Source organism: Dromiciops gliroides, chromosome 5 (assembly GCF_019393635.1).
Source record: "Dromiciops gliroides isolate mDroGli1 chromosome 5, mDroGli1.pri, whole genome shotgun sequence".
Classification (NCBI taxonomy): Eukaryota; Metazoa; Chordata; class Mammalia; order Microbiotheria; family Microbiotheriidae; genus Dromiciops; species Dromiciops gliroides.
Window position 1 is genome coordinate 9922962 of NC_057865.1, and position 27802 is coordinate 9950763.

The 27802-nt window shown below is 46.4% G+C and overlaps 1 protein-coding gene across 2 annotated transcripts in view; it reads right to left on the reverse strand.

Moving 5' to 3' along the window:
- SNX13 (sorting nexin 13) overlaps positions 1–27802 on the reverse strand; it is a 125570-nt gene that overhangs the window by 67641 nt on the left and 30127 nt on the right. For both annotated transcript variants that reach the window (XM_043966043.1, XM_043966041.1), the window contains exons 2-5: positions 22686–22798; positions 11816–11918; positions 9012–9101; positions 6572–6693 (exon numbers count right to left, since the gene is read on the reverse strand). In XM_043966043.1, coding sequence (XP_043821978.1) covers positions 6572–6693; positions 9012–9101; positions 11816–11918; positions 22686–22798 — 428 coding nt within the window. The remainder of the gene's footprint in view (positions 1–6571; positions 6694–9011; positions 9102–11815; positions 11919–22685; positions 22799–27802) is intronic.

Here is a 27802-nt window from a genome sequence, read left to right on the forward strand (position 1 = left end):
CCTGGCAGGGACAGGACAGGACAGGACAGGACAGGACAGGACAGGACAGGACAGGACAGGACAGGACAGGACAGGACAGGACAGGACAGGACAGGACAGGACAGGACAGGACAGGACAGGACAGGACAGGACAGGACAGGACAGGAAAGGAAAGGAAAGGAAAGGAAAGGAAAGGAAAGGAAAGGAAAGGAAAGGAAAGGAAAGGAAAGGAAAGGAAAGGAAAGGAAAGGAAAGGAAAGCCAGAAAGCTCTAATTTCCCCAATTTATCTTTTACCCAGAAGCTAACATTGGTAAACACTAGTAAAGGCTCATGGCACTACAGTCAATTAGAATATAAAAATGAAGCACTCTCAGGGTATAATATTAGCACATCATTGGAAAAGCTGGGGGGGGGGGGGGCCTGGGGCAGTGGGAAGGGGAGAAAAGTGGCAAGGAGCCCCGAAGGAGACAATCAGACAGCAAGGAACTGGATCATTTCATGACCTGATGTCTCTAAGGTCTGCAAAGGTCTTCACATACAACAATCCTCCAACACAAGCCCTTCTCTCCTACAGCTAATGAAACATTCCCCAACTTAGACCTGTGTGAGGGAGACTTCCCCAAATCCCCAGCTTTAACACTGGTCATTAGTGTTAACATAATGAACAGTCTCTCCCAAGCCATGAGGCCAGCAGAAGTTTCCTTTAGTCATGAGTGTAAAAACAATTTTCAAATGTGTCCATATTTATCAGTTTTATAAAAATAAGTATACTATTTAGAAATAGTTTATTATAGTTCTTGAAAGAAGGCTTCTTGTAACAGATTTTGAAGAGAGAATACCAAGCCATGAATCAAGTACCATCTGTTCTCCACTCCCTAGTATTTTATTTAATTTGTTGATATTTAAGCCCATGCTGATAACTTCCAATTTAATATGTGTTAAGCACAGGCCAAGTCACTACATATGACCAAATATTCTAACTCATGAAAATAGATAAGCATTAGGGTTATACTAAGAGCTGAGATTATTAGCCAAAAAAGACCATTTCTGCTGCCTGCATACAAAGCCTGTAATGGGGAGATTTGGGAAGACGAGGTATTTCACATATGCATTCAGTGGGCCTAGATCCAAACTCCTCAAACCAGGGAAATGATTCAAGAACAAAGTCAAAGACTGCTCCCAAAAGCATTTTCCATATCAGGACACAAGTACGGTTTTCAGCAGAGGTGTGGCCACAGTCATTCGGAGAATTTTTCAAATATTATTTTACACTAAGAGTCTGTCTGTCTGTCTGTCTGTCCAACAACCTTCTGATGTTACTCCTCAAAATGTGGTCGTCTTCTGTTCAAAGTCCTTTGGAAGGGGAAGGCTTCCAGCCCTGGAATTTCATTAAGTTTCTCGGCAGAATGGGCATCAAGAAGACCCGGATTCTAGTCTTCCCATGTAAGTCTCTACAGTGTCAATCGCAGGAGAGGCCCCCATTAAGGGAAGGCATGATTAGAGAGCAGGTGCTCACACAGCAAAAGCTCCTGCTGACTTATCCAGGATATGACCAAGGAGTCCTATTTTTAACCCCTTAAAATCTGGCTTTGGACACCTTATCGTTCCCCAGAACCTCTTCTCTCCAAATCACTAATGATCTCTTAGCTGCCCAGCCCCGACGGGCTCTTCTCCACCCTCCCGGCCCTTGACCTTCTCTTCTCCTCCACTCACTAGGCTTTCACCTGTTCTCTCCTGGCTCCCATCCTGCCTCTCTAACCACTCCCCATCCTCCTCCTCGGGCTCCTTCGTTCCAGATTCTACCCTGCAGGTGTCCCTCCCCAGGGCCTGTCCTAGGGTCTCTTCTCATCTCCCCTTATATCACATCTGTGGTGATCACCTCAGCTCCCACATCTCTATGTGGAGGAGTCTCAAATCTACTTGTCCTGCCCCAACCTCTCTGCTGACCTCCACTCTCCCCTCTTCCACTGCCTTTTAGACATCCTGAACTCACTGTCCCAAACAGAACTCATGATCTTCCCTGCTAAAGCCTCTCCCTTTCTTTCCTCCCTATTTCTCTAGAGCAACATCATGCTCCCAGCTCCCTCAGGCCCACAACCTCAGAGACAACTACCTCACTGTATATCCCGCCCCCCCCATATGTAGAGTGTTCCCCAGGCCTGTGGATTTCACCTTTGTAGCATCTCTCACGGCCCCCTTCTCTCCTCTGACCAGGTGCAAGCCCTCTTCGCCTCATGCCTGGACTGCTGCAGTACCTGCTCTGGGGTATGCTGGCCTCAGGCCTCTCCCCACTCCCATCCATCCTCCAGTCAGTCACCGAAAAGATTTTCCTCAAGCTCAGGTCTAACCGGGTCACCCCCTCCCTGCTACTCACTCAACTCTAGTGGCTCCCTCTTGCCTCCCCCTGTTTGGCCTTCAAAGCCCTCCATCACCTAGTCCCCTCCTACCTCTCCAGTGCTCTCACACCTCACTCTTCTCTCCAGTGACACTGGCCTCCTGGATGCTCCACAAACAAGCCCCTCCATCTCCTGGGCCTAGGGATTCTCCCTAGCTCCTTCGGCCTCCTCACACAGCTGGAACGCTTTCCCTCTTCCACTCCGACCACTGACCTCCCTGTCTTCCTTTAGTCCCAACTAAAATCCCATCTTTCATTGGGAGCCTTCCCCAACCTCTCTTAATTCTAATGCTTCCCTGGCTACCTATTTCCTACTTGTCATTTGTATACCTTGCTGTGTAGCTTTGTATAGAGGCGCTTGCATGTTGTCTCCCACTTAGATTGTAAGTTTCACCACTTTTTGTATTCCCAGCACTTAGCCCAGTGCCCAACACACAGTGGGTGCTTAATAAAGAGACCTCTAACATCCCCTCTAAGCACTTCTACAACTCTGTGAATTTAAAATAATTAAAATAATGGGCAGCATTATTTTAATTAATACAAGAGCTGTGAAGACCAAACTTCAGCACAAAACTGTGCATTAGGCCCCTGAAGCTTTAATCCCCACACAAGAGCTCCAATAAATGGTACCGGGACAGCAAAGAGGCCACAATGTTATGACTCCATGCGCCAAGCGAAGTTTCACCAAAGGGAGCCCTTTCAGGGTCGAGACAAAGATATGCCCATGTGCTGCCCTCCCCCCCTCCCTGTCCCCGCTTATAGTATCACTGGCTTCCCCTTGGTCTTCAGTGCTCTCTCCCCTCAGAAACAATCGTTTACCAACTTGTTTCCATTCTCCATCCCCCTTGTCTTTGATTCTATGTGTCTGTACCCAGAAATATAGACCGCCTTCCCCCTTGGGGGCATCATCGTTCTTCATCATCTTCAGCCACATAGTGAGAAACAAGAGTCTGAGAAATGCACAGCAGCTTAATGAGAAATGAAATGTGACATCTCCTTACTCCTTGGGAAGACCCATTATCAGGTGCTTTCCAGAGTCAGCAGCTCAATGCCAATTCCTTCCCATGAACAAACACGGGTCAGTCAAAAATGGAGTCATGGTTGGAATGCATTCATTCATTCATTCACAACAAATATTTTATACATGTCTACTCTGTTCAAGGTATTAGTCTGGGTTAATCACGCAAAATGAAAATTTCTTATTACATATTACAAAGTCCAGCCAATTGAAAAAGCAGGAAGAGACTGCTTTTCTTTAGAAATGTAGAGTTTATATAAATTTCCTGAATCAAATGACAATTCTCCCTCTAGCAGAATAAATAACAAGTTTAGAACATTCTAATCCCAAGGTAGGTCATCTGGATCTAATTAACACTCCCTGAGAGCTGTTAAAAATAATTACAAGTCAAGTAGAACACTCAGAATGTGTGGGGAATTTTACCACAGAAAACAAACAACTGAGATTCGGCACAATCTCATCAGAAAATCCTAATTTCAGAGCACAGCAGCTTCCCCAAACTGCCCTTCTACCCTCCAGAATCAAGGTGACACCCGGATGATGCAGGTGATAAAGTGCCAGGCCAGGAGCCCACCAGTGGTTCAGCTCAACTCCCTCAGTTTCCTCATCTGTCGATGGAGGAGGACGCTGTGCAAAGCGCTTAGAACACTAGCACACAGCCAGCATTCTAAAAGTGTTGCCTGTTGTCATGATCCTCGCAATCCTTGATCAGCTCTCTGATTATTAAAGGATGGGGTCATGATAAAAGCACTTAAGCCTGAACCACCTCACCAGCAAATCTGAGCTCCCTGCAGAGCCATGAAAAGCAAAAACAAATATCCCCAAGAGCTAAAGAAGAGTCTAGAAGCACTCCAAGGGGATGAGGAACACCACGTGTCAGTCAGGGAGCCTCCTCACCTTGCAGGGGACATGGGTGCTCACACCATCTGGGTAAGTGGGGCATACTCCACCATCCCCCTCCGAGAAAGACAGAAGCCCGGCAGCCTCTGAAGCCTGGGCTCCTCCAGGCCTGCACACATGCCTGGTCCGTGTCCTTCTGAGCCCAGTCGTGGTCGGAGCAATCTCTGCCATCCTGGCTACACCGGGCCAGAGCTAAAGGCCTGAGGTGCTGATGTGGCTCCCAGGAGTCTGAAGTGTCAGAGGCCAGTGGATGAGGGGTCAGTCCCCCTCAGGTCTGGCTCATATCCCCCCACGGTGCCAGCTACCATCCCCAGCACACACTCTGCGGCCCGCATTAAGGCAAGGATTGAGCAGCATTCACCTGAACTGGGTGCCCAAACTCTCGCCATCACCCTCAAATCTCCCCCACTGGCCCATTGGGAGGTGGGCTCTGACAAGGTGGCCTTTGCCTTATCTTGCCTAGAACCAGGTCTCCATTTCACAGCCATGTCCACGGAAGGCCCCTCCCTGCAAATCAAACTTCCTACCTTCCAGCTCCCCTTGATGTGCTGATTTCCCCAATGAAAACGTCAGCTCCTTGGGCGGCAGACCTTCCGTCTGTCCGTCTGTCTAGCTAGCTCTTCTCACAAACTCTCCTTTCCACACCAAGGTTACGCAACTCTTCTTATGACCGTTAAATGGCTATTCATCTCATTCCCACCTCAAACCTGAAGCTCCAGAGTCAGGCATGGCCTAGAAGCCCTGACCTCTGACCTGTGGATACACACTAAGGAATTCTGGGCCTTTCGAACAACCCTCCCGGCACACCCTTAGGAACCGTAGGCCTGACCTGAATCCTCAGAAAGGTGCTGTCTCCCATCTCGCCTTTTCTATATATCTTCAGGTCTTAACCCGCTGCTTAGGACACAGCAGTCACTCAATAAATGCGCAGGGGCCTGACAGGAAGCCACGCTCCACTTGCCAACTGCTCCACTCTCCACTGAGTTTTCATTTCGGGGGCTCCAGGACAAGGGTCCTTGAACAGGGCTGAGTCACAGGCTAGGCCTGATCCTTCATGAGAATGGGCCTTACACCCTCCCCCCTCCACATGGCCATTACTCTTTCCATTCTCCCTGTGGTGGTATAAGGGGAGATTTTAAAGTAAATAAGTTACCGTGGCTTTTAACAGAGAAAGCAAAGGGACAGCATAGGGGCAGTCTAAGCAAGATGGGAGGGGGAGATGCCCCTGGATAGGGAGGTCTGACTCCACCCAAGGACATGCCTTTCCATGGTGAACTTCACAGGAAAGGAGCTAGGAGCCCTCCCCTTCCCTCAAAGTGCACTCAAGGGCCCTTAGCCCAATCACTTTCCCCCTGGTTTGGGAGGGGACATGGCACCCCCTGACTCCAGCACTTCCTACCCTGGTAACCTTGGCCAGGACCCTGAGTCTGCCTAACAGCAAGGTGGGGCTGCTAGGGGGTGCCACAGCACACAGAGCACCGGGCCTGGAGTGAGGTCAACTCCCCTTCCCGAGTTCAAACCTGGCCACAGACATTTCCTAGCTGGGTGACCTTGGGCAAGTCACTGCACCCTGTCTGCTTCAGTTTCCTCAGCTGTCAAACGAGCGGGAGAAGGACATGGCCAACCAGTCCAGTGCCAAGAAAAGCCCAAATGGGACCAGAGAGAGCTGGGCACTAGCGAACAGCAGCACAATCTCGAGGAGCCCGGGACCTGCGGCTCAGGACGGCCTCTAACCATTCTGAGATTCGACGCCTTGATGAAATGAGGGTCATTTTCCCTCTTCTCCCCCAAAGCTCAACAGGCCCAAGTCAGCAGGAGGCAGGAGGCCTGGTCCAGCCGGAGGGCTGTTCTGAGGACGGAATGAGATGGTATTTGTCCAGTGCTTAGCAAGTAGGAGGCACCTCTCCCTCCTCCCCTCCCTTCTCCCCCTCTAGAACTGGCCTCACCCTGACAAGGACAGGAATCAGTAGCATGATCAGGAGCGTGGCCTTTGTACAGGGCTATGCAGCTGACCAAGTGCTTCACAGACAGTATCACACTTGATTCTTGCAACACCCCAGCAAGGCAGATGCTTATTATCCCCATTTGACAGTGGAGGACACTGAGGCAGGCAGAGTGGAAGTGACTAGCCCAGGGTCACCCAATAGGTCAAGGTGGCATGTGGTCTCCATGCCTGACTCCAATCCCCAGGCTCTGGGCACTGGCCAAGCTTCTTCTGTCTACTTACACATGTACCATACATAAATTGTACTACGTTAGCATGGTGCCATGGCCTCACCTGGTAGAAAACTGAATGAGCGCATTCTGGAGCGTCTGCCTGATCTCAAGGAGAAAAGATTCATCATCGCTTAATGTGTAATACCAATACTGGACGTAATCCCTCAAGGAAAACTGGATCACCTAAAATGTTAGAGGAAAAAGAACAGAAAACACATGTTAGGATTAGATGGTAACCACATTCAACAGAAACCAGACCTAAATTTCCAGGTCCCCTTAGGGGATCAGCGGCCCCGAGGGAGACTCACTGTACCAGGTGTGCTCATCACCCAACACTGTCCCCCAGCTCAAAATTGCTTCTTAAAGCTGCAGGTTCTTCCCTGACCAATTTCTGAGAAAGGTGGAGGCTTCCCATGGCAAATGAGTTTACTACCAGCACTACTGCAAAGCCTAGGCCATCAAGGGGCCACAGCCAGCGTCCCGAGGCTCCACTGGGGCGTCTTGGCTTAGTACTTTAATACATTAATGCTTTCCTTAACTCTGACTGACACTATTACTCACATTGCCAAAATTTAGCATACAGCAAACAATGAAAACATAATCACCACAACAACCATCTAAAATAGAATTTAAAAAAACAAAACACAACAGGGCAACTGGTAACTCAGTGGATAAAGCGCCATCCCTGGATTCAGGAGGACCTGAGTTCAAATCCAGCCTCAGACACTTGACACTTACTAGCCGTGTGACCCTGGGCAAGTCACTTAACCCCAATTGCCCTGCCCAAAAAAAAAAAGCCAAAAAACAAAAAACAAATAAAATAGAAAGAATTACAAGTTTTACTTAAAATGTACATTGGAGAAATATAAACTATTGGATCATTCAGACAAGTTGGATATAACTTGAAGTTAACCTTTTGGAGGGTCAATCTTTAAAAAAAAGAATTTCTAATTTCATAAAGGTATTAAACCACATCAGATGTTTGGATCAGAAAAGGTCAGTATTGGAGAACAATCAGGAAATATGTCCAAAGATTTAGAAAACTATATAAAGCAGTACAGGTCTGTTTCCCAAGATGATCAGGGAAAAAGGAGAACTCAGATGTTCTAAAATACTGATAGCAGCTCTCTTTGCGGCGGCAAAGGCCTGGAAAGTGAACGGAGGCCCATCAATTGGGGAATGGTTGAACAAGTTGTGGCATATGATTGTGCACTGTAAGCAATGATGAGCAGACAGATTTTAGGAAAACATGGAAACACTTGTATAAAATAATACAGAGTGAAATAAGCAGAACCAAGAGAATGCTGTATACAGTAGCAGCAATATTGTTCAAAGAGTAACTGTGAACAACTAAGCTATTCTGCGTATTCTAATTTCTAATCAGCTACCAAGGCCCTGTTGAAAGAAGATAGTACCCACCTCCAGAGAAAGAATGGATAAAAAGAAGTAAGCAGGGTGCAAAGAGAGGGAGATGGGAGGGAGACAGCTCAGAACTTAAAAATAACCAAAAAAATTAATTTATTTTAAAAGTCAATATATTTTTTGCCATATTTGTTATTCTTCACATAACCCAGGCAGAAAGCTAGGGTATTTCTAACTAACCCCAAACCCTTGGGAAGATGACTGAATGGGGCTAAACACCAGAAGAGGCCCATGCTGAACTGTCATAAATAATGGTGCACTTTACTGGGCAGAACACTGGCCCTAACGGAAAAGGTCCTGCTCCCCTTCCTTCCAACCTTTGTGCCAATGCCCCCCTTCTTTTTCCCCATCCCGGCTGGCACCCAATTTCTCAACGTCTCCCTCCAAACAGCCCACTCTACCATGACCCGCAAGGGCACGTGCCAATACTGCTCTGGGAGTCTCCAACCTCCTCAGCTGGGGAGCAGACAGGCCCATTCCTGCCTCTTGGATAACAACTGTAACCCCTCCCCTGGAAGGGCGGCAGGCCAAGCCTTCCTCTCCGCTCTCACACAAACCCCTCTAGACCTTGGGCACTGCTGCCAGCCCTATCTCCCCGAGAGTGTTCCCCCATGCTCCTCCCCCAAGAGGTGCTGGGCCCTGTCAGACTTCTGGCAGCTGAAGACTAAGCGCTGCTGGAGAACCTCTCTTGGAGACCTGTGGCTGAACTCTGTCTTCTGCAATTAGGGAGTCAGCTCCGAGAGCAGGTGCTGTCTTTTCCCTCAGTGCTCCCAACAGTCGGCCTGGTGCTTCTTCACACTGTAAACATTCGATACATGTCTTTCCCACTCATTTATCTGCTCCTCTGGCCCTATATAAGCAGTCAGCCACAGATGCTCACACCCGACTATCCAGAAGGGGCCCCACCACACAGAGAGAACACCCGACGCTCTTCCAAGGACTATGCCCAGCAGTCCCACAGTCTATCAATGAGTCAATAATGTATCATGGTGATAACAAAGAGCATCCTTAGCAGTCATGAAAAGAAACCCAGGCAGCATGAGAGGCAGCGCATGCTCTTCTCACACTGGGACACTTACTTGCTGGAGAGGTTCATCAATGATGTTGGCACCTGTCAATCTTCGATCAATCTTGATCATTCGAGCTTCCCGTCTCATTTCTTCTAAGCACTTAAAGAAAAGGCAGCACAGGTCACCAGAGGGTCTTAATTCAATGCAAATATCCTTCCCATTCAGCCTTTCCTAACCAGCTTGTCATTCTGCAATCCTCATAACTTTTTTTTAATTGAGTATTTTATGGAACACCAAGCTCTCTTAGGCTCTAATGTGAAGCCCATTCTGGTCATGCTAATCACTCATTCTCATCATATCACAAAATCAAGTAACTAGGAAAGAACTGTGTCATTAGGCTCAAAAAATTTAATTATTCTTCATAAAAACCTTAACAAGAAAAAAGGGAGGATTCAATTCCATATATTCCACGTGTAATCGTGTCTTAGTTTTGCACTCATTCCATCCTAATACATGGAGTTTATGATTTAAATGGATTCTTCCTTTTGTCATTTTTGGGAATTCCAAGACAAACTGAAATCACCAGCCTACTTTATGGGCAGCATCATATTTGGTAAAGTTAATGGCAAGCCATAGATAACTATGTCCAACTGGAAATGCCTGAATGAGAGGATCAGAAAGTCATGCTCTAACAGGCTTCTAGAAACTTAGAGGAAGGAGGTCTCTAAGGAACGTCACAGGAACCTGTCTGACCTTATCAAGGCCAAGAATGAAGACAGAGACAGTGGCCTGGGTGAGAAGGAGAATTACAACGCTGGAAGAATAGAGTCGGGATCCCAGAAGGTCTCACTCAGCAAGCTAGAAAATATGGTCATGTCAAAAAAGAGAGAGAGAGAATTTCACAGGGATAAATATAAAGCCTGACACTTGGGTTAAAAACAACAACTCCCCTAGTCAAGGATGAAGACGAGAAGCTGGAGCGAGCTCAAGCCCAGCCACTTTGACAGGCTTTTCTCCCACGCCTGTTCTGCGCCAGGGTCTCTGCTGGAGGCTGAGGACAAAAACGCAGCCATCACCTGCTATCGATGCCCTTGCATTCTCGGGGGAAAACGATCCAGACGATGAGAAGCTCAGGTAAAATATACACAAAACGATGGGGAGAAGAGAGCTAGGAAGAGATAACCTCTGGGGACAATCAGAAAGGCCTCCTGGAGGAGGGGAGGCAGAGTCTGGCAAATGTGAAGGATCCTGGGTAATTGCCTAGGGGGGCGAGGAGTAAATGGGTCTGAGGGAGAGAGAGAGTGAGCAGACTGTGACACTTAAGACACAGCTTATGAACCAAGTCTTGATGAGAGGCCAGCCCCAAGCAGGACGGTGGCGTGGTCAGTGTGTGAGGGACAACTGTGGAGAGGACAGACTGGAGAAGATGGATGCAGGTGGGCCCATGGGGAAGCCACAGCCCAGGTGAGAGGCTGGAGAAGGGCTGTCGTGCCAGCGGAAGGAGGAAAAGTCAGCAGGATGTGAGTGGTGAGTGAATGAAAAAGCATGCGCTGAATTCTGACCAGGTGCTCAGTCCTGGGAATAAGACCGAGACAGAGGGAAGCACCAGGGATGTCATCTAAAAGAGCCAAGAGGCCTCCAGGGGCATTGAGTGTCCCTTCCCAAACAAGAACGAGCCTTAGGAGACCTCAGAATCAGTCCCGAAAGGCCAAGAGAAAGACAACTGTAGAACGCAGGAAGATTACATTTGGCTGTGAGGGCCACGTTTGTGGACAGGTTTTCTTGTTTGTCCTTCACAATCAAAGAGGACCAAGACAAAGGGGGTGATGTCACGACCTTCAGTGAATTGGACTGAAGTGAGGCAGGGCTGTGCAAAGTCTCCCTCTCTCCTCCAGAGCCCTCTGGGTCCAGGGGCCAGATACAGATCAGGAAGACTGGAGATGGCCCGAATGTTTAAGGCAATTGGGGTGAAGTGACTTGCCCAGGGTCACACAGCTAGAATCTGAGGGGAGGCCTCATGTCCTCCTGACTACAGGGCCAGTGCTCTATTCACTGGGCCACCCAGCTGCCCCCACATTTTCAGAAGAACAGGAGAAGGGGGAGGTCCTGGTTTGGGTTCATGAAATCACCAGGAGGGTCCCAAGAAGAGACAGGGCAGGGCCCCGAGATCAAGGATTCATGGGAGGAAGTGGGGACATTAGTCCTGGAGAAGCAAGGATGCCGGGGAGACACGAGAGCAGTCCTCAAGGACTGGAAAGGCTGTCAGGAGGGTCTTTTCTGCATGGCCATGCATGAGCTAGGGACAATGAACCTCAGTTGAAGAGATCTAGATTTCAGACCCACGTGAGGAAAGAGCCATGGCTGATTGGAGGGACCCACAGGTGGGCAGGGCTATCAGAGTGGTGGCTGGAGAAAATGTGACGGAGCCTTTATCTGGCACTTCCAAGCTGGCTGAGAACACGACATGACTCCATTTGGTCCTCCATAGTCCCAGGAGCCAGTGCATCGACTCCCTGAAAAGGGAGTGTTTCATTCAAAAGCACCAAAGCAGCAGCACCTTTTTGACGTTCCCAGGGATAATCTGATGCACCCTGTAAACCCAGTGTCTTTCTGCTGCTGCTCTGGTTTTACAGCAGCGTTTGTTGTGTGACAGTAAGGTCAACTGGACAATACGTCATTAATCCACATAGAATGCTGGGAAATCCTTGCCTCATGACACAAGCAAAAGTAGCCACTTCTAGGAAAAGCGGCCAGGGCTTTGTGCATGTCTCACGTCAGCGTACCCCTCCCCTCCTCCTCCTTTTCATCATCATCACAAGAGCTGCTATTTGCCCCAGACAGATGACCCAGGCCCAACCCTCCTAGGGGTTTACCTTAGTAATCCCCGTGGAGGTTGGAGGAAGAAAGGAGTGCTCACACTGTTCCAGGTACTTCTCGGAATTGGTTTTTCCAAACAAGAGAGTGACCACAAAGCCCCTACAGAAAAGAAAGCATGTCGTTACAGTTACATAAATCATACTCTTCCATTTAAAAAGCACATCCTGGGGGTGTGACAATCGGCTAGACATAGACTGCAAAGGCGTTTAGCTGAAGGAATTTGGAAATTATTTCCTAACACTGAATAATCATGTCATACACATACTAAACAGCAATTACAAAACTATTTTGGAATTTTAAACGACAAGTATTAGAGCTGAAGAATTCCATTTTGACAAATTTATTTCTCACAAGCAAAAAAAATCCCAAAAGCTGTTCCACAAAACAGCAAATTAAAAAAAAAAAAGACTCCTCAGGAGGTCAATTTTTCTCTTAAGGCCTGGATGAAGAAGTTACCTATTAGGTATAAGATAAATCTCCCTTTCTATACAATATTTCTCAAGCCCAGTGCCCACAGCAGGTGCTGCGTCCATTCTTATTCCCTCCCCCATGCACCCGGCCTGTAATGAGGCTTGCCTGTACTTCCCAAAATGCTGACTAGATTGGAGAAGTTAAAAATCAAAGTGTAAGAGCATATTAATTTAGTTAGGGTCAAGGTACTTTGAGGGATTGGCCTTAAATATCTAAACACTACTGCCAAGGGCTACAAAAACGTAGAAGAGAAATTAATGTTCTCTATCCCATGCATAACAGAAAACTGTCTAGTATGTTCTAAGCATGATGAAAACTATGAAAATGATTTTTCAAATGTGGTTTTCTTAGGGCCAGAATTTTCAATACAATGACGGCTGGTGCTAGTGGTGGGTGATGGTGGTGATGACAGCAGCAGCCAACATTTACACCGAACTTGAAGTGTGCAAAGCCCTTTAAAAATAGTATCTCATTTCATCCTCAACAACCCTAAGAGAAATAGGTTGCTATTATCATCACCAATTCAAAGATGTAGAAACTGGGTCAGAGGTTAAATGACTTTCCCAGAGTCACACAGCTCATCTATGTCTAAGGCTGGATCTGAACTCAGTTCTTCCCGACTCCAGGTCCAGCACTCCATCTACAGTACCATGTAATTGCCCCAAATCACAACAGCAGCATAAGAGAGCACGCATCACCCAAACGAAGGTTAGCCACATCTAAGTATCCAGAACCGGACTGGCTTCCTATTGGCCCACCCTCACGAGTATGACTTTAGATATGCGAAAGAAATTAAAATTAATTCTGCTAACCAAGAAACGTTTACTTGCATTAAAACTAACCATCACAGAAAATCCAACCCCAACAGTATTTACAAATTCTTTTTCCCACTTCAGAATTTCTCCAAATAATACAGACATTTGGTGCTAAGAAGTCTAAGTGCTATTTAAAACAAAGTGAAGGAGGCGTCTCGTTTGAGATTTGCAATTTGTTTAAGTGGGCAAATCGAATCAAAAAGCAAAAAGTTTCATCAGAAAAAAAAAAGTCTGTTCTCATTCCAACTGGATCCTTTGTATTAATGAGAAATAAGCATTTGCTGTAGGAAATCCGACCACCAGGGGCTAGGTAGCATCTTCATGGCATCAGCCAACATCTCACCGAACAAAGGAAAGAGAGAGAGAACAAAAAGAGGAGCAGGTTCCTGACAGTTCAGAGGAACACGCTATCTCATTAAAGCAGCAAGGTTCCCTCTGGCCCAGGATAAAATACCTGCCCACAGGTGTGGCATCCCAAGCCTTTCGCCCCTCCCTTCCTGCTCCCACTTTTCTCTCCAGACTGATTTCCAGTCACTCCCTGACTCATGACCCTACCTCTATCCTCTCTACTTAACATCCGCTCTTCACTGCCCCCCATCAGCCCTGCTTCCACACACACAGGCAGCTGCCTCCAGGAAGGCTCCCCTGACCACATGTGTCCTCAGAGATCCCCTGTATCTGTGCTTTCCGTCTTCTCTGGCTGTAAAAGACACAGCTTCTTGAGGAACTGCTCTTTCTGGTTCCCCAGCACAGTACCAGGCACAAGGGAGACACTCACCTTTGTCTTTGATTTGTGGAATAAAATGAGCATTTCCCTAACATAGTACAATCAAAAAGATGAGTGAGCATAAAACTACAAACCTATTCCTGCTATTTCTTTAAAAATGTAATAAAGTTACCATGTAAATTTCTTTTTTCCTTCCACCCAACCCCCCCCACCCCAATCCCAGCCTAGAGATGGCTACCATTAGACACAGATAGGTGTGTATGTGTGTGTATATGTGTATATATCTATATATCTATACACACATTTAGATACCTATACAAATATATGTAAAATTGTTCTATACATACTTCTATTTATCAATTCTTTCTCTAGATGTGCACAGCATCTTTCTTCCTATGCCCTTTATAGGTAATTTGGACATTTCTAATAGTCAAAATGATTTATCCATTCAAAGTCATTCTCAAAACGATATTGCTATTACTGTCTATATACTTTTCTCTTGGTTCTGCTCATTTGACTCTTCATTATTTCCCACAAGTCTTTCCATGTTTTTCTAAGATCACCGAGCGCATCAGTTCTTATAGCACAAGAGTATTCCACTACAATCATATACCACAATTTGTTCAGTCATTCTCCAATCAATGGGCAGCCCAGTTCTTTGCCACTACAAAGAGAGCTGCTTACACATAGTTTGAACACACAGGTTCTTTTCTTTTCCATTTTTCCTAATCATCTTTGGCAACAGACCTGGCAGTAGCACTGGGGGATCAAAGGGTACAGGCAGTTTCATAACTGTTAGGCACAATTCCAGTCGCTCTCCCAAATGGTTGGATCAGTTCACAATTCCACCAACAATGAATGTGTCCCAGTTTTTCCACATCCCCTCCAACATTCATAACTTTCCCCTTCAATCATTTTACAAGGCATCCACTTATTAAGTGACTGCTGAATCCCAATGAATTTAAAGACAGGTGGCTGGTCAGAAACATGGTTTAAAAAAAACTACCGTCTATGGCTGTCGTCATTCACTTACAAAGAGAGACAGCTGCCCATTACTTGGAACGGTGCTGACTCCAGCAATGTGGGGCCTCCCTGCAACCAAACTGGGGTTGGGGGTGGGGGGGTGGGGCTTCAGGCTCAAGGATGACCCACAGTCTATCTATATCTAGCCCATCCTAGGCCTCTCTGGCACAGGCAGAGGGTGGATTTGGTTTGCATAACTATTCATTTGTGTTTTGAAATGGAGAGGAGAGGGGGCTAGTAGAGGGAGAAGAAGTTAGCAATAGTGATACCAATAAACAGAGACCTACAAAAACATTTTAAACATTTTTAATCACATGTAAAAACAATTTATAACATTCATTTTTTGAAATTTTAAGTTCCAAATTCTCACTCTCCCCTCCTTGAGCTGGTAAGCAATTTGATAGAGGTTATACCTGTGCAATCATGCAAAACATATTTACATATTAGTTATGTTGTGAATGAAAACACACACCAAAAAAAAAATAAAGTGAAAAAAATAAAGTAAAAAATAGTATGCTAAGACCTGCATTCAGTCTCCATCAGTTCTTTTTCTGCAGATGGACAGCACTTTTCATCATGACCTTTGGGATTATCTTGGATCACTGTATTGCTGAGAAAAGCTAAGTCTATCACAGCCGATCGTCGGACAACACTGCTATTACTGGGTACAATGTTCTCCTGGTTCTGTTCATTTCACTGGGCATCAATTCTTATAAGTCTTTCCAGGTTTTTCCTGAAATCATTTTGCTCATCATTTCTTATAATATTATACCACCACATCACATGCCAGTTGTTCAGCCATCCCTTCAATTTCCAGTTCTAACCCACCCACAAAAGGAGATGCTGTAAATGTTTTTGTATGAATAGATCCTTTTCCCTTTTTTATTTTTTTCTTGGGGGGGGGGGATACAGACTGAGTAGTGGGATTGCTGGATCAAAGGCTAAGTACACTTTCATAGCCCTTTGGGCCTAACTAGTTGCAAACTGCTCTCCAGAATGGTTGGGTCAGTTCACAGCACCACTAAACATTGCATTGGTTATTCTTACTGTTGTTCAGTCCTTTTGCAGTTGTGTCTGACTTCTTGTGATCTCATTTGGGGTTTTCATGGCAGAAATACTGGAATAGCTTGCTATTTCCTTTTCCAGTTCATTTTATAAATGAAGAAACTAAGGAAAACAGGGTTGAGTGACTTGTCCAGGGTCACACAGCTAGTAAGTGTCTGAGCCTAGATTTTTAACTCAGGTCCTCCTGACTCCAGGCCCAGCATTCTACCCAATGTACCACCTAGCTGCCAACAATGTTCTAACCAGCTGCCTCTGTTAATTAACATTGTCTTAATAGTATTAAGAAATGAGATGGGACTAGTCCCCCCAAAATCTAGGATAATTTAAACCATTCTCACTTCTTTCCACTCACAGCCTATACAGATTAAAGTTATTTTCAATCCAGGATCTCCCTTGTAATTAGGAGGATCTACAAATACAGAGATGTTCAGAGTGAGAGAAAGGAATTCTAAGTCTTCCAGAGACCTCAAGCTAAGGAAAGAGGTAACAGTAAAGGAAGGAGGGTGAAAAGCCATTTGAACATAGCCAGCCTCCGTGATTCACGGATAATCCTTGGCAGGGAAGGGGAAGGGGAAGGGGCCATAATGAAGCAGCAGGTTCTGTGTGTTAAAAGCTTCAGTGGTCTCAAACTCATCTTAGGTCACTTTTCTTTTTTTTTTTTTTGGTTAGGCAATTGGGGTTAAGTAACTTGCCCAGGGTCACACAGCTAGTAAGTCTGTAAAGTGTCTGAGGCCGGATTTTAACTCAGGTTCTCCTGAATCCAGGGCCAGTGCTCTATCCACTGCGCCACCTAGCTGCCCCTTTAGGTCACTTTTCTAAGCAGCATTTGCAGTGTTTTGGTACAGGGTTTGGTGGGTGAGGCCACTGAGTCAACACCTAAAATTAGACTGGAAGATTATCTGTGGATTTCGTCTCTCCATATTATTTATCCCTGACCTCACTGACTTGGATGATCAATTTGGTTGTGCGGTTTAGTCTGACCTGGTTAGGGGAGTGTATTAATATGCTGATTCACACATTAATAGAACTTGAATTAAGCAAGCATCATCCTTCTAAAAATGATTAAACACACCTCTAGCTGGGGAAATCTTGGGAACATTGTGATCTTAAAAAGAACCTAATTAAGTTGTGTGCATTGACATTTAAGTTGTTCTGAGAAGAGTGAAAGTAAAGGGCAGCCGTGCTGCCAGAGAACACAAGAGTCAGTAAATGCCAGTCGGCACCTCCACATGGCACCAAGCTTCCCCATCAAAAGAAAACAGGATTTCTTTCCAAGAGTCTTCTTTACACAAGGAGAGAAGCACTTCATTTTGTATACATTTGGGGCAGGGTGGCTAGGCAAGCCAGTGACGCTGGCATGCTTATGAACAGCAAACAGGAGGCATTCGAATACTCTTGTTTCCAAAAGAAAAACCCATCCACTCTCTCAAGTTTTACAGTTGTGTTTCTTGTTTGATAAAACCAGTCAATGACGGTGAGATTGAGAGTGCACCCAAAAGAGTAAAACTGCTGCTGCCCAAGTATTACAGTGCACAAGGGTATCCGAGGGCACAGAAAATTGTGCACTTACAAGCCCCAGCCCCATCTGATGTCACCATACACCATGGGTGGGTAATGGCTAGCGACTGCTAGAGAGGGTCCTTCATCATCCAGGCCAGGCCACTCCAGAGGGTGTCAGTGGGACGAAGAGGTCTCTGGGTCTCCTATCTCACAACCACAGGGTGTTACACATGAATGCTATGCTGGACAGAGGGCACCAACCCGGACGCCGGCAAGGATGCAGCAATCCAGGGCATAAAACGAAGTTTTCTTCCCTCTCTCAGGGTGGGCTTGGGAGGCAATGCAATGAGCCCTTTCCCAGTAACAACCAAAGACAGCTAAAGAGACCCTCGAAGATTTGCCATGCACTGACTGGCACTCACAGGGTCCTCAGAGACTTAGGAAAATCCAGGGAAGCAACTATGCCAGACATCATCCCCATTTGAAGAAAAAGGCTCCTACCAAGAGGCTGAGTGACTTGCCAAGACTTCAAGGTTCTCTGACCTTCCAAACCAGCCCATTTGTAAGCTAAACTATAATGTCAATAGTGTTCTGAATGGAAATGCCAAAAGCCGTCATCACAGAATAATAAATTCTGGACTCTTGGTACTGAAAGGTACCTGGAAGCCACATCTCCTCTGCAGCTGAGAAGGAATCCCCCATATGCATGCCTGATAGCTGCAAAAGCAAGGAAAAGGAAACAGCCACACTGAAAAAACAGATTTTCACTAAAAGTCTGGAGTAGGCAATATAGGAACAGGTAAAAAGAATATTAGTTGCCCATCTTCCCAAGGGCTTCGGAAGGCTTAGCCCACAGGGTCCAGGTCCTGGTAGAAAGGCTTCGTGCGCAGGAGGTCCGACTCTGAGACAGTCCTCCCCAGAACAAGCTTAGCTCTAGGCTCATCATCTCTCCATGGCCAGCAGATACTGTTTGGGGGACTTCCAGGCCACAGTGTTTCATGAAGAGCCTCTCACCAAACAATGGAGTGCACTGGGATAGACATGAATGGAAATCAGATCCACCCACCCCAATGAAGAGTGAAAAGGAAAGCCAAAGATAAAGACTCACTCTTAGAAGTGGGCAGGAGCATGCAAGAGGCCAATAGCTCATTCCCTTGGGAAACTGAGTGCCCAAAGGTTATGGGACCAGACTGAGACAAAATAACCCAGATAATCTGTCCAATGTAACTCACATTAATGTTATCAGACTGAGGGGAGGGTGGAGCCAAGATGGCAGAAGAAAGGCAGTAAGCACTCAGGGCTCCTGACACAATCACTCCAAAAGACTTGAAACAGCCACAAAACAACTCCTGGAGCAGCAGAACCCACAAAAAGATGGGCTGAGATCATTTTCCAGCCAAAGATGGCTTAGAAGTTTGGCATGAGGGGACTGCTGCGCTGGGGTAGGAGTAGAGTCCAAGCCAGAGGAGTAGAGTCTGTGCCAGAGAAATTTACCGGAGCCTTCGAATCAGCTGCAGGGCCAGCATCTTCTGGAACTAAGCTCACTGTCTGGTGAGAGGGCTGAGCAGTTGGTCAGTGTGGGGGCGCGTGGGGGTGGGGGGAGACTACCAGGGTTTCTGCAGGAGCTGAGGTGGGATTTGGTTGTTCTATCCCAGCAGGGAACCAGGAAGAAATCCTGAGTGGTAGTGGCCCAGGTCGGGGAGGGGCGTAGGCCCATAGCAGCTAACAACCACAGCAAACAAAATGTTGTTGCCTGATTAATTAGCAAGTTGGCCTGGGGTTATTTACAGACCAGAGCATAGGCCAGGTGAATGAAGAACCTGCCCCTCCTTAAAGCATACCACCTGGGACCCCCTGAAGCTTAGGACACTCTGGCCTGGAAGCAGGACCCCACTTTAAGGGGTTAAAAGTCAAGTAAAAGATGCAAGATGAATAGACAGAGAAAGGTAAGGACCACAGAAAGTTTCTTTAGTGACAAGGAAGATAGAGGTGCACCCTCAGAAGAGGATAGCCATGTCAGGGCTCCTACATCCAAAGCTTCCAAGAAAAATATAAATTGGTCTTTAGGCCATAGAGTTGCTCAAAAAGGACTTTGAAGATAAAGTAAGAGTGGTAGAAGAAAAAATGAGAGTGATACAGAAAAGTAATGAGAAAAAAGTCAACAGCTTGAAAAGCCAAATGGAGAAGCACTCTGAAAAAAATAATTGCCTAAGAATTAGGACTGAACAAATGGAATCTAGTGACTTTATGAGAAACCAAGACAAAATAAAGCAAATCCAAATGAATAAAAAATAGAGGGCAATGTGAAATGTCTTCTTGGAAAAACAGCTGACCTGGAAAATAGATCCAGGAAAGATAATTTGAAAATTATTGTACTACCTGAAAACCATGATCAAAGTAAGAGCAGCTTAGACTCATCTTCCAAGAGATTATAAAGGAAAATTGCCCTGATACTCTAGAAGCAGAAGGTAAAATAGAAATTGAAAGAATCCACTGATCACCTCCTGAAAGAGATCCCAAAATTAAAATTTCCAGGAATATTATAGCCAAATTCCAGAGCTCCCAGGACAAGGAGAAAATATTGCAAGCAACCAAAAAGAAACAGTTCAAATACTGTGGAGCCACAGTCAGGATAACACAGGATCAAGCAGCTTCTACATTAAAGGATCAGAGGGTATGGAATATGATATTCTAGAGGTCAAAGGAATTGGGATTACAACCGAAAATCACCTACCCAGCAAAATTCAGTATAATCTTTCAGGGGAAAAAAAATGGGACTTTAATAAAAAATAGGATAAATAAAAAAAGACATGACCTGAATAGAAAATCTGATTTTCAAATGCAAGACCTGAGAGAAGCATAAAAAAGAAAAAGAAATCATGAGGAATGGTGTTGTTTTTTTGTTTTGTTTTGGGTTTTTTTTTTTTGGGGGGGGGGGTGAGGCAATTGGGGTTAAGTGACTTGCCCAGGGTCACACAGCCTAGTAAGTGTCAATTGTCTGAAGCTGGATTTGAACTCAGGCCCTCCTAACTCCAGGGCCAGTGCTCTATCCACTGCACCCCCTAGCTGCCCCATGAGGGATGTTAAAAGTTTAAACTGTTTACATTACTACATGGGAAAATGATATGTCTAAATCATAAGAGCTTTCTGAGTACTGGGGCAGATGATAGGAATAAATTTAGACAGAGGGCACAGGTGGGAATTGATTATGAAGGAATGATATCTATAAAGCATTTATTTTTTGTTCATCCTTTTTATTTTTTTTGTGGGGCGGTCAGGGTTGGGTGGCATGCCTGGGGTCGTGGGGCTAGGAGAATGTCTTGTGTCTGAGGACGGATTTGGGTTTGGGTCCTCCTGAGTTGAGGGCAGGTGCTTTGTCCGCTGTCACCTAACTTCCCCATGATGACATCTTTAGGGTAAAGCTGAGCGGGGGAGACGTGGAATGGGGTGAAAGCTCACATGAAAGGAGCAGGAAAGGGCTTATGGAGTGGGGGGAAAGAGGGGGGAGGAGAAGGGCAGTGAATGAGCCTTACAATGACATACACACTCAATGGAGTAATCTATCTCACCCAGGCGGAAAGTCGGAGGAGAAGGGCTAAGGAGGGAGGGGTGAAAGAAGGGAGAAAAGATAGTGAAGATCATGGGAAGGGAACAGGATGGAGGGAAACAGTTAACAATAGTCCTTGTGAAAAACATTTGAAGCAAAGGCAAGAATAGTGTAAGATGGTGATTGATTAATGATGGCTGGAGGAAGATAAGGACTGACTGATGACGAGGAGAAGTGAATGAAGAGGATGAAGACTAATTGACAAGGCCGAGGAGGATGAGGACTGATGGGTGAGTACTGACGTTTGGTTGATGGTGATGGCGAAACATACGGTACTTTTCTGGGCTATTGTGAAGAAAATTCTTTGTCAAGTTTAAGGTACTAAATAAATGTTTTCTATTACTGTTGTTTCAATAATCAACCTCATGGGTTTATTGTTAGTTAATCTCTCTTTAAAGGACTTATAACTGTAGTTTACTGTTCAAAACAAAACTATGAGCAGGATGCTATCGGAAAGACCTGGAGGGAGGGACCTGCAGGAGCTGATGCAGAGTGAAATGTCCTGTACACAAAGTAACAGCAATATTGTAAGATGATCTGCTGTAAATGACTTGGTTATTTTCTTTCTTTCTTTTTTTTTTTTTTGAGTAGGTCAATGAGCGTTAAGTGATTTGCCCAGGGTCCCACAGCTAGTGTCACGTGTCTGAGGCCGGATTTGAACTCAGGATCTCCTAAATTCAGAGCCAGTGCTTTATCCACTGTGCTATCTAGCTGTCCCCAACTTGGTTATTTTCAGTAAGGCAAAGATCCAAGATAACTCTGAAGGTCTTATGAAAATTGCAATCCATCTACAAAGAAATAACTGATGATATCTGAAAACAGATTGAAGCATAATTTTTTTGCTAGTTCCTTAATCTAAAGTTTTGTTTTCGTCTGTTTTCTTTCACAACCTAGCTAATGTGGAGATGTTTTGCATGACTACTCATGTATAACTTATATTGAATTGCTTAAGTTCTTAGGGGCAGGGGGGTAGGGAGGGAGGGAAGAAGAGAAGCTGAAACACAAAGTTTTTAAAAAATGATGTCAAAATTTGTTTTTACATATAATTTGGAAAAATAAAATTCTAAATAAATAAAAAAAATGTTACCAGACTGAGTAATTGAGCATCCAGGTGGCTCAATGAATAGAGCACGCAAGATCTGAAATCAGAAAGACCACACTTCAAATCCTGAGTCACTTATTAGTTGTATGACCCTGGGTAAGTCATCTAACCATTCTACCTTAGTTTTCTTCCAGCATTGTTCTGAGAATGAAGCAAGGTATCTGTAAAGTCCTTTGTAAACCTTAAAATGTGATATAAATAAATATTATTATTTCAAAGCCAAAACATACAATTTGAGTCCAAGATAACATAGTGATTATTAATGCAAATTCTTAAGTCTTCAAAAACTGGCAGAGTCAGTTCCCAGACTGAAGCAGAAGAGGACTCCTATTTCTGTCACCCCCAGAGGCTCAGACATCCCTTGTAGCTCGAACCTTCTCTCGTTCTCTGCTCTAACTCCTGACGTCTTCATTGTCCATTCTACGCTTTGGGAAAGTACATCTTTTTTGTTTTTTTAAGCAAAATGTTACAAATGATCATTTCTCAGTTTCTGTTCTGAAGGATGAACTACATTCTTAATATGAATGATAAAATGCAGACAGGTGCATATACTTACCCGCCCACAAAGCAGAGGACGTAAAATGCAAAGTAAAAGATAGCAAAGGGTCCAAACGTTACAAGGAAAAGCACAACGCCAAGGCTTCCCCATCCCCATATGGAAAGGCTGGCCTGAAATGAAACAAAATGCAAAACATGAATGACTTAATCGCATGATGGCACGTAAACCTCAGAGCCAAATACAGGTATCGAAACTGAAGAGAAACAGGTGTGCTCCACAGGATCTCTTCTGAAGGGACACAATAGGACATGGGCTGCTGGTACATGCTGCTCTGAAGCATGGCACCCTGCAAGGCCCCAGCATTTAGAAAGAAGGCCCCCAAGTTGTCCAAGGCTGGTCCCTGTGTTTGGTCACTGGATCCCTTGAGAAGCCTATTGGGGGGGTAAGCACAGCCCCCACCCAACAAGAGATCTAAACTTGGCACTGAGGCACCTCTGTTCCAGTCTGATTCCCAATACCTCCCACCTGGGAGGGGCCTGGGGCAAGTCAATGCATCCAAGGTACCTTCTGCTTCTGAACAGACATTTTATATAGCACCTACTATGTGCCTGCCGCAAATAAAGGCCCCAGAAATTATCTCAGACACGACGTCACCTGGGCCTTCACTGAGACAAGTCAATCTTTTAAGACCTTTCCCACAGCAGCTTTTGAAAACCTTCCCATCCCTCCTCAAACCTCCGGCTGTGTTCTCCCGATTCCCCTCCTCCCTACGTGACCTGACCACTCCGCGTGTCCTCTGCGGGATTCTCATCCAGGCCAAGGCCACTGATTGTGGGCAGACCTCAGGGCTCTTTCCTCTTCCCCCGACCAGTTCACGTGGCGTTTGCATCGGCTCCCCTGGACTGAATTATCCTCTCCGTGCTAACGAGCCTCAGCCCTACTCTTCTCCTCATCTCTAACTTCCTCTTCGACATCCCGAACTCCAAGGGTCCATGATGGGCCCTATTCTTTCTCCCCAGATGCTAGTGCTATTGAGGCCACCCCCTCACCAGCTGGGGGCCCCTCCCCCTGTCTCACCCTCCCCCCAATCCCATCTCCATTTGCATCTCTGCCGCCTCTGCCCCTAGCCTGGCCCAGCTCATTGGCTGGTCCACAAGGTTGTCCGACAGACCATGTCCTAGACCCTCTCATTCCATCAGCTTCAATGCCTGCAGGATAAAGGCTGTTTCCTTTTAAAGTCCTTCCTAACTCTCGTCACCCTCGGAGGCCCAGATCAACCTGCCAATTTGGGCACCTCCCTAAGCCTTGCGCTCTCCCCTGGTGATTTCCAGTAAGTCCTGGCCATCTCCACGTTTCCCGCATTAGGCCGGGAATGCCAGGAGACCAGGGACATTGTGTTTCTTGGCTTTCCTCATACCTCAAGTGCCTAGCATGTAGTAGGTGTTTTATCGATGCCAGCTGAGTCACTGGAAAGAGGCCATGGGTGAGAAGGCTATCACCTGACGCTTAGAACAGGAAGGGAGGCTGAATGTCAGCTAATGCAGCCACATCACTTGTAGAAGAGGAAACAAGCATAAGCCCAGAGAGGTTGGGTCACAGGGATAGGAAGTGACCAGATCTGAGACGGGCTGCTCTGACTCCACAGCCCGGGGGTCTCTCTGCCTTGAGCCAAGAGGCTGGACTGTGCAGGCTCACTGGACCCGAGCCCAGCCTTTGTCCAATGGCCCCCAAGCTCCCGCAGCACCGAGTCCAGGCTGGGGAATGACAATGACGACAAGGATGACAAGCACTTAGTGACTAGTTTATGTAGCACCTACTATGTGCCACCGGGATAAGCCCCTTACACTGATTATCTAGGATATAGCTGGTATTTGACGGTTGGGAAAATTGAGGCCAAGAAGGGTTACATGACTTGACCAAGGTCACGCAGCCAGCACTTGAACCCAGGTCTTCCTTGTGCTCTGTCCTATCCATCCCCTAGCAGCCTCAAAGGCCAGAATGATACATATCAAGCACTTCTTTTTGTTTTGTTTTGTTTTGTTTTTGGTGAGGCAATGGGGGTTAAGTGACTTGCCCAGGGTCACACAGCCAGTAAGTGTTAAGTGTCTGAGGCCGGATTTGAACTCAGGTCCTCCTGACTCCAGGGCCGGTGCTCTAGCCACCATATCAAGCACTTTGATATGGGGGAAATGGAGATGTAGGACACTGTCCTCTTTAAAAGAATTCAACTTTAAATCTTGCCTTCCTTGGAAAATGAATGCAGAACTTCTGAAAGAAGTGCACGCAGATCAGCAAACTCTGCTGAACCAGACTCAGGACAGACTTCACAAGCTGATGATGAGGATTACTGAGAATAAAAGCTACAGCCAGAAGTTACTTTAGAAATGAAAAGGGTAATCAAGTCACTTCAAAAGTAATTGAATTGGGGGGACAGCTAGGTGGCGCAGTGGATAGAGCATCGGCCCTGGATTCAGGAGGACCTGAGTTCAAAGCCAGCCTCAGACACTTGACACTTACTAGCTGTGTGACCCTGGGCAAGTCACTTAACCCTCCTTGCCCTGCAAAAAAAAAAAAAAAAAGTTAAAAAAAAAAGTTATTGAATCCCCCTCCTATTTGACCCCCAGCCAATCTCCCTGAGAAAGCAAGAGAGGTTATAAATAACCACAGGAGAACAACTTCATTTTAAAATATAACACCCTTTGTCTAGCAGTAAGAGGTTTTAACTATGACTTCATACCTTTTTTTCCCTAAAAAACTGTTTTTGTTCCTTTGCAATTGTTTTTCTAACTTTTCCAATCCAAAGGAAAGTCACTGAGGGGACAATATATTCCTTCCAGATGTCAGCTTTAAGAACTTTCAAAATTTTAATTAGAAAAATATTTTGACACAGAAAATGTTGTTTCTGTGCGCATTCTATGAGCAAATGAGTTTACTTATCCATAACCCTCCTCTCAGACATCCTGCAGACAAAAAAACCTAAAATCTTATTTTTCTTGGTCATAACAGACCTGGGAAGCCTGAGGCAGCTACATAGCTCCTGATGATGACATTGACACTGGCAATCAATTGCTTTGCAAAACCTCAAGCTACCAGTGTTAAAAATGTTACTAAGTTTTAACAGGAGGTATTTAAATCTCTCCAAGAACAAAACACAAAAGAGCCTCCTCCCTATGTGACCTACAAGCCAAGCTGGCTCCCAGGTTCCTTCCCAGAGAAGGCTTTTCCTCCCTCCCTCTCTCTGTGTCTCTGTCTCTGTGTGTGTCTCTCTGTCTCCCCTCCCTCCCTCCCTCTCTCTCTGCCTGGAGCTCTGCAGCACACAGTAGGTCAGAAGGGAGGAGGCGCTGTGCAGCCCTGTACGCCCAGCCATGTGGTCGGTCGCTCCATACTAGGCTGCTTCCCGCCCCGGCTCAGTGCAGTCCAACCAGATTCTCACTCCCTCGGCTGCCTCTCACTTCTGGCACTGCAGAAGGCCGGCTCCATGCTCACTGTGGAGCTGCACCACTGCTTCCTGCCCAGGCAGCTCCTCCCAGAAGCCCTCTCTGATACTCTCATTTCTCCTTCCCCCTCTGACTGCTCAGATTCTCGGGCCCCTGCACCTGGCTCCTCCCTCTGCCCCTATGTCATTCCCCCAGCATCAAACTTATTTATGACTCTATCGTACAAAGGGTTCCAAAGAGGGTGAGGAGCACCTAAGATATGCTGAACACTGGGCCTATCTTCAGTGCCTGGTACAAGACCATCGCTGCCGCTGCTGCTGCAGCCAAAATGGCCTTGGGAGGCTGGGACAGGGTCAGAAAGGAAGGTGGCTACAACTCAACAACAACAACAATGTGGTCCGTGAACAGGCACTAATGAAGCGGGCATTGCCCATGTACCAGGCCAAGAGCAGACAAAAAGGTGAGGGCAGCAGGCAGGTATGGTGGGACAGGACATGGAGACAAACATCTAAGATCACAAACATATGTTACGTGTAGCTCACAGAGACAGAGTAGACAGATGGTACAGGTGAGGTGGGAGGGAAGGAGCGGGGAAGAGATGGGGGGAAAGAGCACATGAAAGGCCATCTGGGGAGGCCCTCTGCAGGGACAGGAAGAGGCCTAGGGTATTAAGAAGGGAGGCCAAGCTGGAGAGCAGGGGTCAGTGTGGCTGAATGGTGGACGGAAAACTGGCTCTGGGGACTGAGGACCTGGGTTCAAATCCTGGGTCTGCCATTCCCTTCCAGTCTGAAATCTAAGGTTTCTGATGTTAAGTTGGATATATTGAGGGTGAAAACAGTAGGAAACACAAAGAAATATTTGGCAGTAAGAAAAGAGAGACAAAGCAGAGGCCTAAAAGCTAACAGGTGGCTGGGTGGTACAGGGGATAGAGCTTGGGGCCTAGAGTCAGGCCGACTCCCTTTCCTGATTTCAAATCTGGCCTCAGATGCTTACTAGCTATATGACCCTGGGCAAGTCACTTCACCCTGTCTGCCTTGGTTTACTTATCTGTAAAATGAGCAGCAGAAGGGAAATGGCAAACCACTCCAGTACTTTTGCACCTAATGGCTATTTGCTGACTTACACCATAGACCAGGCACTTGGAATAATCAGGGACTTCTGGGTGAGCTCTTCGTATCTCCTTACTCATCTTGAGACACCTGCACACCTCCTAGTTCATCATGTTTGTCCCTCAGTTCCAGCCCAAAGGTCCTGCTCCTGCAAACAGGAATTGAGTAACTGCTTGGCCCCTGGGGTCAATGACCTTCTTTCCATCCTCTGCAGGCTAAGATGGGCAGCTTCCACATCCTCAACAAGTCCTCCCCCTCCCCCGCTTCCCACAGGATCCCTGCTAGGTACATCCTCTCACCCCACCCCCACCCCTACCCCTACACACAATCGTCTTTGAGGGGGAGTCACACCACGCTGTTCCCCACAATCACCTCCTGCGTCTCTTGATGGCTCCACCACTCACTCAGAAACCTCTCTGACCAAAATCTGCTACCCAATCCCAGTGGTGGGGACTGTAGTCTACTACTCTCCCAATCATTCATCCTCTTTTCTCAATGAATGCAGCACTAGGCTCATCATCTTCCTCCTCCCTCCCCTTGCCCCCCCCCCCCATCCTGCCCTTAGACCAGGAGCATTAAAATCCATGTGGTGGTGCAGTGGATAGAGCACCGGCCCTGGAGTCAGGAG